General features: G+C 41.6%; 2 protein-coding genes across 3 annotated transcripts in view; one reads left to right on the top strand and one right to left on the bottom strand.

Moving 5' to 3' along the window:
- Positions 1-10,608, top strand: part of FKBP9 (FKBP prolyl isomerase 9) — a 47,995-nt gene extending 37,387 nt beyond the window's left edge. Inside the window, exons 7-10 of the mRNA XM_069730275.1 lie at positions 215-401; positions 5,928-6,073; positions 8,109-8,272; positions 10,177-10,608. Coding sequence (XP_069586376.1) covers positions 215-401; positions 5,928-6,073; positions 8,109-8,272; positions 10,177-10,359 — 680 coding nt within the window. The 3' untranslated portion in view covers positions 10,360-10,608. The remainder of the gene's footprint in view (positions 1-214; positions 402-5,927; positions 6,074-8,108; positions 8,273-10,176) is intronic.
- A 7,727-nt stretch (positions 10,609-18,335) lies between these two features.
- NT5C3A (5'-nucleotidase, cytosolic IIIA) overlaps positions 18,336-18,900 on the bottom strand; it is a 70,957-nt gene continuing 70,392 nt past the window's right edge. For both annotated transcript variants that reach the window (XM_069730273.1, XM_069730274.1), the window contains exon 9: positions 18,336-18,847. In XM_069730273.1, the coding sequence (XP_069586374.1) occupies positions 18,746-18,847 (102 nt within the window). In that variant the 3' untranslated portion in view covers positions 18,336-18,745. The remainder of the gene's footprint in view (positions 18,848-18,900) is intronic.

Here is an 18,900-nt window from a genome sequence, read left to right as displayed (position 1 = left end):
AGCTGAACTTTGGGATCCTGAAAAACGCATCAAAAAACGCACCAAAAACCGCACCAAAATTGCTTTTTTACGCTGCTTCTTTTCTGCCAAGAGTGCAGGTTTTGCTACAGAAAAACAAACGCAGCAAAATCGCGTAGTGTGAACTTAGTTTTACATGTGTATATTAAACATTGATAGACAATGTATAATTTTTATTCTCTTCTTCCCTTCCAAGGAAAGATCCCAGGATCTGCAGTGCTGGTTTTTGATATTGTGATTGTCGATTTCCACAACCCTGATGACTCTGTCAGCATCGTGTTAAATTATAAACCAGTCAACTGCACTCTCCTGAGCAAGAAGGGGGACTATTTGAAGTATCACTATAATGCAACCCTTATGGATGGCACCATGCTAGATTCCACGTACGTTTACATTGAAGTATATATGTTACTACAGTAGAAATATAGAATTATAGGAATATAGAAAACAGCAGAATAACATTGCAGTTAAAGTGAATCTGTCAGCAGGTTTTTTAATCTGAACGTAGTAGCAGAGTTCCTGATTCCAGGGATATATCACTTTCTGGGCTGAGCTTTGCTTGTTTCAATACAATGAGTGTTTTATCAGGAGGAGATTATTACTACAGGGTTAGGTGTATCGTGCTTCCTAGTCCAACCACAGCTTGGCACGGATAGCAGCTGTCACTATACATTGTACACAGAAAGATGCAAATCAGTGATGTGAGCATCGTTATACACAGCTCAACATCTGACCTCCGCTAGGTTTGCAGCAGAGTTTACTCAGTGAAGCAGTTATGAAAGAGTCACATCGCTGGAATCGGCATCTTTGTCCCTACATCATGCTGCTGACAGATTACAGAGCAAAAGCCAACTGACACATTCTCTTTAGTGCCCAATACTCTGCTGCAAAAACAAATGTGGTCACTGCAATAAAATTACAGAAGATCTTTTCACATTAATGGGGTTTTGCTTTTAAAATTACAGCATGTACAGTTGAAACCAGAAGTTTACATACACCATATAGAAGACACCTATGCATGTTTTTCTCAATATCTGACATGAAGTCAGAATAAACCTTTCCCGTTTTAGGTCAATTACGATTCCCATAATTATTAATATTTACCAAATGCCAGAATAATGAAAGAGAGAGAATCTTTAAAGGTATTTTTATTACTTACTGCAAAGTCAAAAGTTTACATAAACTAAGATGACTACGCATTTAAACAATTCTGGACTGCCCATATGATGACGTCATGTGTTTGGAAGCTTCTGATAGGTTTTTTGGCCACATCTGAGTTAATTAGAGACACACCTGTGGATGTATTATAATGCACACCTGAAACACACTGCTTCTTTGTGTAGCGTATGAAAACCTTGGCGTATCATTGTTTCAAGCAAAATTTCGGGGGAAAACACATTGATAAATCAGAGCTTATATCTTTCACTGAAAAAAACATCCCAGCAATTAGACCGAAGAATCGAAATGAAAAGGCTGTTTTGCGGCGCAGTTTGGTAGCTGAAAGGGTTGTAACCTTTTATCCTCACACTAACCAGTTTTTCAGAACGTCAGCAGCACTTACACATCAGTGCTAACATTTTCCTGCAAATTAAAGAAACAGTTTCATATATTTCATATATATCCATAAAGCTGTCGAAATAGGGTCAGGAGACCCCCCAATCAGGTCTATGCTTGTAGAGTTACACGCGCATGTGTGACTGTAGCCTAACTACTACCCACTTGTAACTTCCCTTAAGGGCTCTTTTCCACTTGAGGGAGAAAAAACGGTCCGATTTACGGACCGAAAAAACGGAGGAAAATCATGCGAGTGTCATGCGATTTTTTTATCACAACATCCGTATGACATCCATATTGCTGTCCGATTTTTACGCACTGGTGCCCTTTGAAAAGCCGGCAAATCAGTGCTGTGTACAGTAAAATCACGCTGACAGATTAGAATAGAAAAGATAGAATAGATATATACACATAGAATAGGTATATATACAGTATATATACATATAAATGTCACTGAGACACCTATACACTGTGTTCCAAATTATTATGCAAATAATATTTCCTCATATTTTCTCTAAATTACCTATCTGAATTGCAGTCATTGTCATTTTCCAGTCATCTACTATTCTAGTATAATTGCAATGTTTTGGAACAAACTGCCTATGAAAACAGTATCTTTTAAAAAAAAAATAAACACTCAAAATGCATGTTCCAAATTATTATGCACAGCAGAGTTTCAACCTTTTTATTTAATTTTGAACAAAAAAAATGGTCATTTGTGAAGTTATAAGCATTATCAGCTTATTACAAAATGAAATCAAACAGTTTTCAAGTGAAAACGTTATTCTAGGTGATGTTACATTTGCACATAGGACCCCTTGTTCGAAAGAAGCTTCTGAACTCTCTCGTCCATTGAATTTTTCAGTTTTTGGATGGTTTCTGCTTCAATTGTTTTGCATGTGGACAGAATACTCTCACAGAGCTGTTGCTTAGATGTGAACTGCCTCCCACCATCATAGACACTCCTTTTGATGATGCTCCAGAGGTTGTCAATGGGGTTGAGGTCAGGGGAAGATGGTGGCCACACCATAAGTTTGTCCTCTTTTATGCCCATAGTAGCCAGAGATGCAGATGTGTTTTTTGCAGCATGAGACGGTGCATTATCATGCATGAAAATGATCTTGCTGCGGAAAGCACGGTTCTTCCTCTTGAACCATGGCAGGAAGTGTTGTTTTAGAAACTCCACATAGATTATGGAGTTCATCTTTACCCCTTCAGGGATCATAAAGGGGCCGACAATCTCTCTCCCCATGATTCCAGCCCAAAACATTACTCCACCTCCTCCTTGTTGGCGCCTTAGCAGTGTTTTCATGGGGTATCCATCAACCACCCATCCTCCACTCCATCCATCTGGACCATTGAGCGTTGCACGGCACTCATCGGTGAAAAAAACAGTTTGGAAGTCAGTCATGTATCGGTTGGCCCACTGGAGCCGTTTCTGCTTGCGTGCAGTGGATAGAGGTAGTCGACAGGATGGCTTACGCACAGCTGCAAACCTCTGAAGGACCCTGCATCTTGTTGTTCTGGGGACATTGGAGGCACAAGCAGCTTCAAAACCTTGTCTGCTGCTATGACAAGGCATTTTTGTAGCTGCTCTTTTAACCTTATGCAATTGCCTGTTGGAAAGAGTCCTCAATTTTTCCTTATCAGCACGCACACGTGTGTGCTGGGAATCAGCTACATACTTCTTGATTGTGCGATGATCCCGATGAAGTGTCTTGGCAATGTTGATTGTAGTCATGCCTTGACCTAAATACTCCACAATTTGTTGCTTCTCAGCAGTCGACACATCCTTTTTCTTTCCCATTTTGGCCAAAAAAGTTGGCTGCTTAATAATGTGGAACAGCCTTCTTAAGTAGTCTTGCCTTTATTTGGACACACCTGTCAAACTAATTTGCACAGGTATCTGCAATTGCTGTCAGTGATATAAAGAGCCCTGACACACATCACCATCAATGAGTTTAAATGACAAACAAAAAAATTCTAACCTTATCACTCCTAAACTCTTTGTGCATAATAATTTGGAACACAGTGTATATACAGTATATATATGTATATTTCATACAGCGCTAGATAGCAGAAAAGCTGGTAATTCAATTGCCGGCTTTTGCTATCTCCTTCACAAACCCGACATGATATGAGACATGGTTTACTTACAGTAAACCATTTCATATCCTTAATTTTATTCCATATTCCTGACTAATGTAAGAAGTGTCTGTGTGTAAAATTTGGGGGCTTTAGCTGTTAAAATAAAGGGTTAAATCACAGAAAAAATTGGCGTGGGCTCCCGCGCAATTTTCTCCGCCAGAGTGGGAAAGCCAGTGACTGAGGGCAGATATTAATAGCCTAGAGAGGTACCATGGTTATTGCCCCCCCCGGCTAAAAACATCTGCCCCCAGCCACCCCAGAAAAGGCACATCTGTAAGAAGCGCCTATTCTGGCACTTAGCCACTCTCTTCCCACTCCCCTGTAGCGGTGGGATATGGGGTAATAAAGGGTTAATGCCACCTTGCTATTGTAAGGTGACATTAAGCCTGGTTAATAATGGAGAGATGTCAATAAGACACCTACCCATTATTAATCCAATACTAATAAATGGTTAATAAAACACACACACATTAGGAAAAAAGTATTTTAATGAAATAAAGACACATGGTGTTGTAATAGTTTATTATACGCTCAATCCAATTAAAGACCCTTGTCATCTGAAACAAAGTTAAAATAAAAAAGCAATAATATCCCATACCTCTCCGGCGTTAAGTCTTGTCCCATGCAGGGTGGCACATGTTAAGGAGCTGAAAGTCCTAAACCCTTCATCTAATTTTAATGTGGATACCCTCAAATGAAAGCTGAAATTCTGAACTTCAACTGCATCTGAATTGTTTTGTTTAAAATTCATTGTGGGAATGTCTATAACCAAAATTAGAAAAATGTTGTCTCTGTCCAAATATATATGGACCTAACTGTATGTGTGTATATATATATATATATATATATATATTTGTATATGTGTCTCACTGACATATATATATGTATATACCTATTCTATGTGTATATATCTATTCTATTCTAACCTGTCAGTGTGATTTTACTGTACACCGCGATGAATTGCCGGCTTTTCAAAGGACACCGATGCGTAAAAATCGGAGAGCATTCGCATGGTCCGAATGCTGCGCGATTTTTTTTTTTTTCTTCTCACACCCATTGACTTACATTGGCGAGTCTCGTCTGAGAATCGCAGCAATACGCAGTATGCTGCAATTTTTTTTCTCAGTCCGATTTCAGCTGAGAAAAAAATTGCAGATGAGATGTCACCCATTGAATAACATTGGTCCGAGTGCAATCCGATTTTTTTATCGGATTACACTTGTACGTTTTTCTCGCAAGTGGAAAAGATCCTTTACTGTATGGCTATGTGCACACAATGCGGATCCGCAGCGGATTTTTCCGCGCTGAAACGCTGCAGACCCGCACTGTGATGTACAGTATAATGTTATTCAATGGGAAAAAAAAGCTGTGCGGAATTGCTGCGTATTTCAGAGAAGTGCATGTCACTTCTTTTGTGCGGATCTGCAGCGTTTCTGCACCCCTCCATGTTAAAATTCCGCAGTGGCAAAAAACGCAGAAAATCCGCACAAAATTCGCATCGATTCGGCATTAAAAACCGCGGCTGCGGATTCTGCCAGGAGATGCGGATTTTGTGCAGAAAATTCTGCACCTCTTTTCCTACGTGTGTACACTTTTTTTTTAAAGGTCCACTTTTATGGAGTTCTTAACTTCGAATAACTTTTATTTGATACTTATATTGTAACTGTTTGTTACCACTGTTTGCAAAATTACAACTTAACTTAGGCTTTTTTCACACTTTTGTCGGTACGGGGCCGTCGCAATGCGTCTGCCCGACGTACGTTGTGAAAATTGTGCGCAACGTGGGCAGCAGATGCAGTTTTTCAACACATCCACTGCCCAGTCTATGCCCTGGGGAGGAGGGGGCAGAGTTCCGGCCGCGACGTATAAAAAAGTTACATTGAACGTTTTTTTGTGACGACGGTCCGCCAAAACACAACGGATCCAGTGCACGACGGACGCGACGTGTGGCCATCCGTCGCGATCCGTCGGCAATACAAGTCTATGGGCAAAAAACGCATCCTGTGAGCACATTTGCAGGATCCGTTTTTTGTCCAAAACGACGGATTGCGATGGATGTCACACAACGCAAGTGTGAAAGTAGCCTTATAGATAACAACGAAGCCTGTTCTGCACTAGCTGTTACATCTGGAATAGTAACATTTCTTGATGGTATCCAACTATACTTTCAGTACACACAAGTCTCTGATCCTCATTTCTCTCTTTAGACACCAATATGGAAAAACATACAACATTGTTCTTGGATCTGGACAGGTGATAATGGGAATGGACATAGGACTGCGAGACATGTGTGTTGGAGAAAAACGCACAGTTGTTATTCCTCCACATTTTGGTTATGGAGAAGCTGGAGTAGGTGAGTATGTTAGAAAGCATTTTCAAGCTTGTATATATTGTTTTTTGTTTTTTTTAGGTTTTCATCAGGGTTGTAATTATGTACTACAGCAGTCTTCTTGGTCTCCAAAATACTACTGTGACGCCGAGTCTCTTCTCACAGACAAGCTATGAGTCGGGATAGTCAAGGAGTGCGAGGTCAATAGCCAGGAGGGTATGTGATAAACAGAGGGAAAAGACAAAATCTTAGTCAGGTAACAGTCCGAGGTCAAAATACTAGGAGTGTGGATCAGAGCAAATGGGTTAAACAGACGGATGGTCAGAACGAGGTCCAAGGTCGGGCAGCGATAGATCAACAAGCAAGTTACAAGGCACAGAGTAAATCAACCACACTTAACTGTCAGCCATAGCTTTAGTTATCTGGGACTGCGAGTTCAGTTAAATAGGTGAACAATCAAGGGAATCGGGAGCACCTGATGTGAGCTCAGCACCTACCAGTCTCAGATTGGACAACCGAGCTGTCAATAAAAACAGACAGCGCAGTATACCCCTGCACCAGACTGGACAACTGAGCAGTCAGTCGCTGCGCTGACAGTTCAGCGTTTAGGGGTGGAATTGTTACAACTACAGCTCCAATAGTTCTTTTAAAAATACAAGAACCTTAAACCCACTGTCCCTAAAATGTCACCTCTACTTAATCTGACACATTCTGTGAGGAGGCAGGCCAAGAGGCAGATTAACTGTTATCAAGTCATAGCTGAGATGCCTTTATGGTGGAACTCCTATTTTTGATACTGATGGAACAGATGTCCTCCCAGTGTTTTCATTAAATGATATTTATGAACAGAGTGTACCAATGTCATTTGAACAGATGCAACTTAAATATAATGCCCCAATTCTTTAGGTATCTTCAGCTTAGAATAGCACTTCAAACTCACCTACCAAATCTAAATGCATCTATATCATCTTTCTAATAGAAATTCTTAAGGCCCACATGGCCTTATATCCAGCCTGTATACATATTTGCTATTGAGGGGCAAGGAACTTAAGCCACTAACAGTAAAAGATAAATGGAGACTTTTAATTCTCACTATTCAGGAGTAGTTTCTGGAGTCCCCTACTCAGGTTTTCCCCTCTGGTAACAGTAAAATGATTCAGCTTTACATTATTCAATCACTCATATCTTCCACCTTAGAATGTGTACGATGTTATACCCTAGATGTAGATTTTGTACATATGATATGGGCCTGCTCAATTGTTTTATCCTGCTGGCAAGAGGGGACTTCCTTATTATCCTCCTTAGCATCTGTACCTGTTCCTTGTGACGCATTAATTTGCCTGTTTGGGTTACTTGAAGACGAGACATGGGATCATTATATAAAAATGTTCTTGTGAGAGACTGTTATTGGCTAGGAAATTCTTAGCCTTATGATGGATGGGCAGTTCACATCTGATGTTACAATCCTGGATTGAACTAGTTAACTCGATAATACTGTATAAAAAAAAACATCTATCGGAGTAGAGGTTGTCTTCTTAAACTCTCTAAGATTTGGGACTTCTGGAATTCTTCATTCCGTACAATTTCTTCACAATGATAGAATAATTGAAATGGGACGTTAATGTAAGTTGTATAGACACTAATACATCACCCATTATAGAGACCGGATACAGTGGCATGTAAAAGTTTGGGCACCCCTTGTCAAAATTACTGTTACTGTGAACAGTAAAGCAAGTTGAAGATGAAATGATCTTTAGAAGGGCTAAGGTTAAAGGTGACACATTTCCTTTGTGTTTGAAGCAAAAAAATTCTAACAAACAGGCAATCCATGCATGTGTTGTGGCTGTCGAAGAGCCACGAGACATGCGGGCGCAGAGACTCAAACATATTGTTCGAGGACGCCGAAGACACTCGGTCAGCACACGAGCATGCTCCGATAAAACCTTACCTAATGATGCAAATATGAACAGAGTGTTATCTATAATGGCTATTTACATGTAGCCATCGTGTGAAAAATGGCAATGAAACTCTGTGTTCTCTTTATTCCGTCATATATCAGAGGGAGAAGTACCGGGAAGTGCAGTTTTGATATTTAACATTGAACTGTTGGAATTGATACCTGGCCTACCTGATGGATACATGTTCATATGGAATGGAGAAGTGGTACCAAACCTTTTTCAAGAGATTGACAAAGATGAAAACGAGGAGATATCTTTGGAAGAGGTATGTGTCAGATATATCTGTAATATGTATGACTGGGCTTTATCTACACAAGGTATATAGAAATGCAAACAAGCCAATGCATTGCTACCGTCCTTGTGTAAGTGGGGACGTGTCTTTGCTCTATTTTTCGATGTGCGACTCATCAAAAGATAAAACAGAAATGAAATAGCAGAGGCGTTAATAGTGCGAGCACAGTAAGCCAGCGGCGAGATGAAGGCTATTAGGATTTCATGGGTCACCACCATTGTACCAGCAGAGGCATGCCAAGGGTTCTTTGTCTTAGTATATTGTAGGAGTATGACAGAACTAAAATTCTGCCATTTTCCTTCCAATAGCAGTTAATAGTATAGATTTTTTTTTAACTTTTATCACAGAGGTCATTAAAGCAAACTGGGTAAGAATTCAACATACATGACAACCACAAGTGTCATGACCTGAAGAAGGGTTTTCAGATCCAAATTCTAGGCTGGAGAGTATTAGACAGTCCATGTCATTGTTCTCTCCTGATTCCCATGCACACTTGTTTCATATTTGTAACTTATTTTATACTATATTATCATATTAAATATCCCTAAAATCATAATCTTTATTGATAATCTGAACCTACACGTTGGTTCACACCACACACTTGACCAAAAATACAAAACAAACACTGTGCTCACACAAAAACACTGAATTTAAAAATGGGGTGTACTAGGTATCCCTAGTGAGTACTAAGCTCACACCTACCTGGCTACGGGGGTTGGCACCCTATGGGGGAAACGTTGTAGTGCCCCAACTCCACGGTGGCTATCCCTAGGGGCCCTGTTGCGCCCTGTAGCCACTTGGGAGCTCCCACTACCCGCAGTCTAGGGAAACCGCTGTAGGCTATACAAAGATATTCCTACACTAAAGGAATCCTAGATCTCCATACATAAAAACAATAATATATTAGGAACACAGAAGGCAGAATAATGGCGTGCTGGCGAGGGAGTTTTTTGGCACAATCATTCATAGGTCCATCACAATTGTTATGGATGAGCCTATTCAGTATGCCACATGACTCTCAGATGTATAATCATCAGAATATAACATAGGAAGCATAAATCCAAGCACTTATCTCCCTTCGTCCGCCATTTGCCCTAGATCCACAACGTTTCCCCCATAGGGTGCCAACCCCCGCAGCCAGGTAGGTGTGAGCTTAGTACTCACTAGGGATACCTAGTACACCCCATTTTTAAATTCAGTGTTTTTGTGTGAGCACAGTGTTTGTTTTGTATTTTCGGTCAAGTTTGTGGCATGAACCAACGTGTAGGTTCAGATTATCAATAAAGATTATGATTTTAGGGATATTTAATATGATAATATAATTGAGATCCTGGGTATAATTGAATTTCTTTAATCTTATTCTATAGTAGCCTCCCTTGGCATTCACATGCACATTTAGGGTATGTGTACCAAATGTCTTAAAATCCACCTGAGAAAGCACCGCAAAACAGAACCAAAAATGAACTTCGTGCACAGCAATGTGAAAACAATATTGCTGTGCACATGTTCAATCTAATGGTACTTCTTTTAACCCCTCCAGGGTTCGAAAACTGTGAAGGGATTAAAAGTAGTAACATGTTCATTCTTCAGCTGTCTTCTTCTATGAAGCCACCCAAGACAATAATGTAAAGTAAACATGAGCCACCAGCTAAGCCACTTTAGGAATAAGAACCCGGGTTTTTCCTGAAGCAGCTGCGCCTACAAACACTTAGCGGTCATACCTACCACCGGAAACGTACTGCACACAAGTCCTTTTATTTGTAGTCATTCTTTGCACCTAAGAGTTAGTTCATAGTTATTAGTATCTTTTCCTCATGAACTTGTCTTTCACACAACTGATGAGAAATTTGTTGACATTTTATTTTTTACTCTTGTAGTTTTCAAAATACATTAATGCCCAGGTTGAAATGGGTAAAGGAAAACTAGCCCCTGGTTTTGATGCTGCCAAGATTATAGAGAACATGTTTAAAAACCAAGATCGAAATGAAGATGGCAAAGTAACAAAAGCAGAGTTCAAATTAAAAGACCAAGAGGATAAAGAAAGACACGATGAACTGTAACATTCAGCCGGAGTTTATCTTCAGATGCACTGTGAAAGCTTAGTGAGATGGTGAAAAGTTACAATATGAGTGGATGGTATAAATCACTGAATATAAGAACATTGGCACCGCATACAACACTCCACATGGAGGATTTTCTGACGAGTTTGACAGTAAAATGGTTTCAAGTTCCAATCTCAAATGAAAAACCAACCAGAAATCTGTGAAAAAAAATATTTAGAAAATAAATACTTGTCTCTATATATTTTATACCAGAAAGGCAGATTGTCACTGCTGTTCACAATACCAGTTGTAATGATTGACATTCCTTCCATGCCTACATGCGGGGTTACCATGAGAAAACAGCCGCACTCAAAAACATTTTTTGCTATAATTGAAGATAGAGAACACTAGAATTTGTGTACAATATAATTTCACCACAGGAAAATTATCGAGGTAACAAGGGAAAGGGGGTAACGTTTCGACCCAGTTCCAGCTCTTTATCAAATCTCACTTAAGAAGTAGAGAAAGTCGCCAATAAGTTGTACTAGACAAATAGAAAACAGAAGTCCCGACTGGGGCTTCGTACTGTGTGGGATCTGCCGCCATGTAAATTAAGGGTATGTGCACACAGTGCCTTTATCCAGGCAGATTTTCCTCAGTGAAACTAACAAAATGCACAATTGTCAAAACGACATTGCTGCGTCCATTTACTGTCATATATAGCATGTCTCAACAGCTTTCGGGCTTGGAAAACCTGAAGCGGTTAAAAGAAAGGACATGCTTATTCTTCAGGGGGGCTTCTGTTGGGGAGCGGCCTACTTTCTGCATAGTGTAAAAGATGGGGCCACAAGAACATCCGCAGGGCCGCCGCTGGTTTATGCAAGCAGATACAACCGGGAAAACTCTTAAAGATGCCATGTGCAAATAGTAAATTACTTGATAATGCCCCCATAAGCTAATAGAAAGCTGCCATAAAATAGTTATGATTTTTAGGGGTTTTACACCCCCTACAACAATTCTAGAGGATTTCTTATAATTTGTACCAGAAAGTGGCAGACAGCATTATAGAAATTTAGATTTTTGATTCTAGTGCAAAGGCACAAAATATGCACTAGATTCAGTACAGGGATACTCCTCCTTGTACATTTATGGTATATCCATAGACTATACCATAAATGTGTGGTGCTCGAGGATCCCACCAATGGGACACCAGCATTGCCAAGAACTGGGCTCATCTGGGCACTACTTTCAGTGTGGAAGTGATTAGAATTCCAATACAAATGAATGAGAATTTCTCACTCCTATTACTCGTATTATTGCTGCTCTGAGTGGTAGAAAAAAATAAATGAAAAAAATGTAACCCAGTCATTAAAAAAAAAAAAAGAAAGAAGTCCAATCTTACTAGTTAGTTCATTGGTTAATGAGACGATTTACCGAAATGAAGGGCATGTGAAATAAATTAGTACATCTTTGCTTAACTCGATGTGCCACAAAAATTTAGGAAAAGACCAAGCGCACCCAACAAATTTATCATAATTTAGGCCAATAAAGGTCACATTCTAACACTAGCACATGAGTCCCTAACCAGAGTATCGTTCTGGTGGAGTCGCACTCTTTATCTAGATTGGCATACCAAATGCCCGTCTTGAAGAATCAAGGCCCAAGATTTTGAAAATGCAATTTTGGAGAGAGAAAATATCAATTACATGTCACATTTCTAACACGTTACAGTGCCTTGTGAAAGTATTCGGCCCCCTGGAACTTGGCCATTCTAACACCTGGATATGTTTATTTGTGAACCATTCCATTGTAGATTTTGCTTTATGTTTGGGATCATTGTCTTGTTGGAAGACAAATCTCCATCCCAGTCTCAGGTCTTTTGCAGTCTCCAACAGGTTTTCTTCAAGAATGGTCCTGTATTTGGCTCCATCCATCTTCCCATCCATTTTAACCATCTTCTCTGTACCTGCTGAAGAAAAGCAGGCCCAAACCATGATGCTGCCACCACGTTTGACAGTGGGATGGTGTGTTCAGGGTGATGAGCTGTGTTGCCTTTACGCCAAACATATCGTTTGGCATTGTTGCCAAAAAGTTCGATTTTGGTTTCATCTGACCAGAGCACCTTCTTCCACGTTTGGTGTGTCTCCCAGGAGGCTTGTTGCAAACTTTAAACAACACTTTTTATGGATATCTTTGAGAAATGGCTTTCTTCTTGCCACTCTTCCATAAAGGCCAGATTTGTGCAATGTACGACTGATTGTTGTCCTATGGACAGACTGTCCCGCCTCAGCTGTAGATCTCTGCAGTTCATCCAGAGTGAACATGTGCCTCTTGGCTGCATCTCTGATCAGTCTTCTCCTTGTTTGAGATGAAAGTTTAGAGGGACGGTCGGGTCTTGGTAGATTTGCAGTGGTATGATACTCCTTCCATTTCATTATGATCACTTGCTCAGTGTTCCTTGGGATGTTTAAAGTTTTGGAAATCATTTTGTATCCAAATCCGGCTTTAAGCTTCTTCACAACAGTATCATGGACCTGCCTGTTGTGTTACTTGGGCTTCATGATGCTGTCTCTGCTTCAAACAGAACCCTGAGGCTATTGTGCACACGTATAATGGTCCACTGTGGATATTTCTGCAGCGGATTTGATAAATCTGCAGGGCAAAAACTCAAAGTTTTTGCTGCGGATTTACCGCGGGTTTTCTATAGGAGCAGCTGTAAAACCGCTACGGAATTCGCAGAAAGAAGTGACATGCTGCGGAATGTAAACCGCTGCATTTCCACGTGTTTTCCGCGGCATGTGCACAGCGTTTTTTTTGTTTTCCATAGGTTTACATTGTAATGTAAACTCATGGGAAACTGCTGCGGATCCGCAGCGTTTTCCGCATCGTGCGCACATACCCTGAGACTATCACAAAGCAGGTGCATTTATACAGAGACTTAATTACACACAGGTGGATTATATTTATCATCATTAGGCATTTAAGACAACATTGGATCATGCAGAGATCCACAATGAACTTCTGGATTGAGTTTGCTGTACTGAAAGGGGCTGAATAATATTGCACACCCCACTTTTCAGTTTTTGAATTTCCACAAAAATTTAAAATAACCAATAAATTTAGTTCACCTTCACGACTGTGTTCCACTTGTTGTTGGTTCTTCACCAAAAATTTACATTTGGTATCTTTATGTTTGAAGCATAATATGTGGGAAAAGGTGGAAAAGTTCCAGGGGGCCAAATACTTTTGCAAGGCACTGTATATCAAAGACGTCAAGAGTAGTGATCAGCGAATATACTCAAGATTTCTCGAGCACGCTCCGAGGTCCTCCGAGTATTTGTTAGTGCTCGGAGATTTAGTTTTCATCACCTCAGCTGAATGATTTACATCTCTTAGCCAGCTTGATTACATGTGGGGATTCCCTAGCAACCAGGCAACCCCCACATGTACTTATGCTGGCTAATAGATGTAAATCATTCAGCTGCGGCGCTGAAAACAATCTCCGAGCACTAAAAAATACTCGGAGGAACCCCCCGAGTGTGCTTGGGAAATCTCGAATAACAAGTATATTCACTCATCACTAGTCAAGAGGTAGTAAAGACTATTCTGGCAGAATAGTGGGGTAGATGAGAGTATTTTTTTTATCATCCTAGAAAATCGGATCAATTATTTAAATGATGCTGATCAGAGTGTGAGCAAAGTGTTCTCCAATTCTCTCAGAGAAGATGGGGGGAAAAAAAGTCTCCCACCTTCTCCATTCTGTGAGGTCACAGAAATCAGACTGCACTCAGATGTCATCCAAATGCAGTCCGATGTTTCCCACCCACACTCACTCATTGGCTTGCATGGCTGAGTGCATGCAATCCCCATATCAGATAGCACTCTGGCATGTAGAGATTCTTTTCCTTGGACACCCTGTTTGAGGACAAAAAAAACAAACAACACGTGCCTGGCCCCGTAGAATACATCGGTCCGAGTGTGATCCAATGCTTTTTTGGATGGCACTAGGACTGAAATCACCTGCACCTGCCCTTATAGTAATGTATTGTGCGCACAGACCACACCAGGGTGGGCGCTCCACCTGGGCATATAGAGCAACGCTACATGTAAGCCGATTAGTACTCCATTCATTTGTAGAGAACAGTTTGGTTCCTGTAGTATGGAGGCCCCCGACATGTGCCAGAAAACATCCCTGTATGGCATTGCATTACTTACTGATAAAATCCATTGTTAGGCAGCTGGTTGATTCATGCACATCTCGGTGGTAACAAGTTCATTTATTTCCACAACACTTTGTATTTCCAGAACATGAAAAAGGTTTCGGCGCTCCCAACAGCCACAAGCCGCCGAATCCATCCTCAGTTGCTGGAGCCAGTAGCCGCCTTGATGCATTACTTTAAGGCTATGTGCACACGTTCCGGATTATTCGCGCTTTTAGGGCGGTATTCCGCGGCAAAAATGCATAAATTATGCATCCCATCATTTCCAATGAATTCCGCAATTTTTGTGCATGTTGCGGATTTTTCCACAAAAAAAATAAAAAATATGCAGCATGTTCATTAATTTTGCAGATTTCCCACTAGGTTATTGAATTGGGAAGCTCCGGAAAAAAACGCAAAAAATCCACACAAAAAACGTGACAAAACCACAAGTAAAACGCTAGAAAACGTGTGCGGATTTTATGCGGAAAATCTCCGGTTTTGCTCATGAAATATCTTCATAAAATCCTGACGTGTGCACATAGCCTTAGACTTGTGTGGCCATTTGCCACTGTAGACAGGGTAGTTAGTTTTGGGCACATGCAGCTGCCTAGGTCTGGCAGTGTTTAAAGGTAACTACTTCTGGGTCTAAAATGTAATATTCCCATTACTTGGGAAAATCAAACAAGCGTGCTGGGGTTCAATGGAGAATAGCGCCTTTACAAATGGTTCAGCTCTTTCCTGCAATGCATGAGTGGGATTATATACATATATGCTGCTGTTAGATTGGCTGGTGAAAAGAAGTCATCACCTATCCACAGCAGATCGGTAGGAGTCCGACAGTGGGGACCTGCACTAATCAGCAGAACTGATCCCCCACATGGATGAAGCAGCCGAGCGCACGCCGACCACCACTTCATCTGCTGGAACAGCACAACACTTGGGAGCCCCACACGGAACGAATGGAGCAGCGGTCGCCATGTGCACGGTGGCTTCTTTCTAACAGGGATGAAGTTCACGGTTCTGCCGATCAGTGAGGGGCCCAGCTGTCAGACCCCCACAATGTACAGTAGCTTGTTTTCACCAGACAATCCCTTAAATGTGTGGCTGTGGAGGCCAGCAGCTGTGGCATAAGGCACAGACGACTGGTACATGTGAACCTACCTACACAGATACACATCTACAGAATTAAATGAATGTTACAAGTGCAAAATGCCCAACTTTTGTAAATAAATGATAAACTCTGCTTTGTGGCTTTTTCTTTTCCACGAATCATAAGAAAATTAAGCCTCATAAAAGACATCATCACCATTACCTGTCACACTGACAAGATCAGCAGCGGGGTGATACAGAGTTGAATCCCCTATACAGCGTTCATAGCAGACTACAGCCAGATAATGGCAGTACCTATATTATTGTTATAGCGCCATTTATTCTATGGCACTTTACATGTGAGGAGGGGTGTACATAATAAAAACAAGTACAATAATCATGAACAATACAAGTCAGTGACTGGTACCGGAGGAGAGAGGAGCCTGCCCGCGAGGGCTCACAATCTACAAGGGATGGGTGAGGATACAGTAGGCGAGGATAGAGCTGGTCGTGCAGTGGCTTGATGGATCGGTGGTTACTGCAGGTTGTAGGCTTGTCGGAAGAGGTGGGTGTTCAGGTTTCCCTGGTAGACGAGATATTCACCTGTGGGATAAATATTACATTGGAGGCTCCTGCACATGGCCACATTACTGCTCCGTTTAGTACAGAACCGTAATAGTGGTGTTATAAAAGGTGCATAAGGCTTTTACCATGCCTCCATATAGCTTAGATTTCAGATGGAGGTGCGATTCCATGACACTATACACATCGCTTTCTCCTAGACGCACTGTGGCTGTATCAGCGCGTACAGCAGAACCAATATGGCCGTGCACTACACACTTTGTGCGTGCATGAGCTCTCAGGCTGGTTTTATTGGAATCGCTGCCAAATCCTACTGGAAAATTTAACCTGGATTCAGCAGAACCAAAAGAAAAATGTAATCAACGGCCTAAAATTACAACACATGGTAAACGTCACATCTCCCTCCACAAAAATCTAACTTTTATTGTAGATATCAAATGGATATCCATTAAATGCACTCACCCCCAAATGACTTGACTGAATTTGACCTTAAAGAGCAGCAAAAAAGTCCATTTTACATTAATCCAAAAACAAATATATATATATATATATATATATATATATATATATATATATATATATATATATAGTGCCAGACAATACACACAATTCTGTTTACTTACCGTAGCACATTGCAGCCAATTACACACCACCATGGGGAGCACTACATTAGGAGTTAAGGTACCGTCACACTAGACGATATCGCTAGCGATCCGTGACGTTGCAGCGTCCTCGCTAGCGATATCGTCCAGTGTGACAGGCAGCAGCGATCAGGCCCCTGCTGTGCTGTCGCTGGTCGGGGAAGAAAGTCCAGAACTTTGTTTCGTCGCTGGACTCCCCGCAGACATCGCTGAATCGGCGTGTGTGACACCGATTCAGCGATGTCTTCGCTGGTAACCAGGGTAAACATCGGGTAACTAAGCGCAGGGCCGCGCTTAGTAACCCGATGTTTACCCTTGTTACCATCGTTAAAGTAAAAAAAACAACCGCTACATACTTACCTACCGCTGTCTGTCCTCGGCGCTCTGCTTCTCTGGTCTGGCTGTGAGCACAGCGGCCGGAAAGCAGAGCGGTGACGTCACCGCTCTGCTTTCCGGCTGCCCGGTGCTCACAGCCAGACCAGAGAAGCAGAGCGCCGAGGACAGACAGCGGTAGGTAAGTATGTAGCGTTTGTTTTTTTACTTTTAGGATGGTAACCAGGGTAAACATCGGGTTACTAAGCGCGGCCCTGCGCTTAGTTACCCGATGTTTACCCTGGTTACCGGGGACCTCGGGATCGTTGGTCGCTGGAGAGCTGTCTGTGTGACAGCTCTCCAGCGACCAAACAGCGACGCTGCAGCGATCCGGATCGTTGTCGGTATCGCTGCAGCGTCGCTAAGTGTGACGGTACCTTTAGGCTTGGTTCATATTGCGTTAATGTGACCGCGCTAACGGACAGCGTTGCACGGCGAAATTAATGCCGTGCAACGCGTCCGTTAGCGCGCCCATTAACAGCAATGGGGACGCGCATCACTAGCGCGTGCCATTTTCGGCACGCGCTAGCGATGTGCCGGTGTTTTGTGGCGCGCCGCGGACGCTGCTTGCAGCGTCCGCGGGGCGCCCGAGGTCCGTTCCCCGCTCTCGCAGATCGGAGATCTGCGAGAGCGGGGACGTTTAACACGACCCCATAAAACAACATTGCGTTAGCGCAATCTGCTAGCGCTAGGCGCTAAACGGATTGCACTAACGCAATATGAACCTAGCCTTATACAGTTCCATTGAACTTCTTGGTAGGTTGCTAACAGACCACCAGCATTCCCTAGTGGTGCGTGCTGGCAAAAAGTAGTCAATGGACTTGTGAAGGGTAGTAAAAGGCAGCAGTAATGCAGTTCTCAGGAACACATTGTCCAGGATTTATGTTACTCAATTTCAGTTACTATTTTCCTTTTCTCAGCATGTGTGAGAGGGAAAAAGGTTCTGCTTGTTATCCACTCTCCCTGCACTGAATAATGTCCATAGTGAATCTTTTTGGAGTGTTAAAAGGTTTGGCTAAGGGACATAATAGACGACGAGCGAACAGTTGTAGACGATTGTCTAGTAGAAGGCTCAGCCTTACGTTACAGTAAAGTAACTGAAGTTCCGTCAATGAATAAACTAGATATTTTAATACATAAAAAGATTGTACAAACAGCATGAAACGTGCAGATTTTGGCCTTCAAAAACATATGCTTAGACAAAATACAACATAATAGTGCATAAGAAAATAAAGATACATTCCAACTCTTTACGCCGGTCCATTCTTCATTCTTGCCATTCTAGATTGCTGGTTAGCTTCATTCAAGGTGACGGACGGATCGCAGAAACACGATAAAACTCAGAGGTATAATAAAGCAGCACAGTGCTGAAAGGTAAAGTGCTTTCAGAGTCCAAAATGGGTTTAGGAAACATATTTAAATAAAAAATAAAACAAAAATCACAAGGAGAAAAAAAAAAAAACAAACCAGCAGTTGAGTCCTACATGCTGGCGTGGAAAGGATTCCCATCTGTGCGGCTTAAAGGATCTTTTGCAGAATTGAATTAGCTACATCCAAAGTTTCATCTTTGACTAACACTATATCATACAAGTCCATGTATTTTTCTAGAGACTCATCGATCTGCAAAGAAGGAAAAAAAAAAAACATACCAGACATTTACTCTCAGTTATCTT

This window comes from Ranitomeya imitator, chromosome 6, assembly GCF_032444005.1.
Source record: "Ranitomeya imitator isolate aRanImi1 chromosome 6, aRanImi1.pri, whole genome shotgun sequence".
Classification (NCBI taxonomy): domain Eukaryota; kingdom Metazoa; phylum Chordata; class Amphibia; order Anura; family Dendrobatidae; genus Ranitomeya; species Ranitomeya imitator.
The sequence above is the reverse complement of the archived record's forward strand: the minus strand, read 5'-3'. Positions and strand labels throughout refer to the sequence as shown.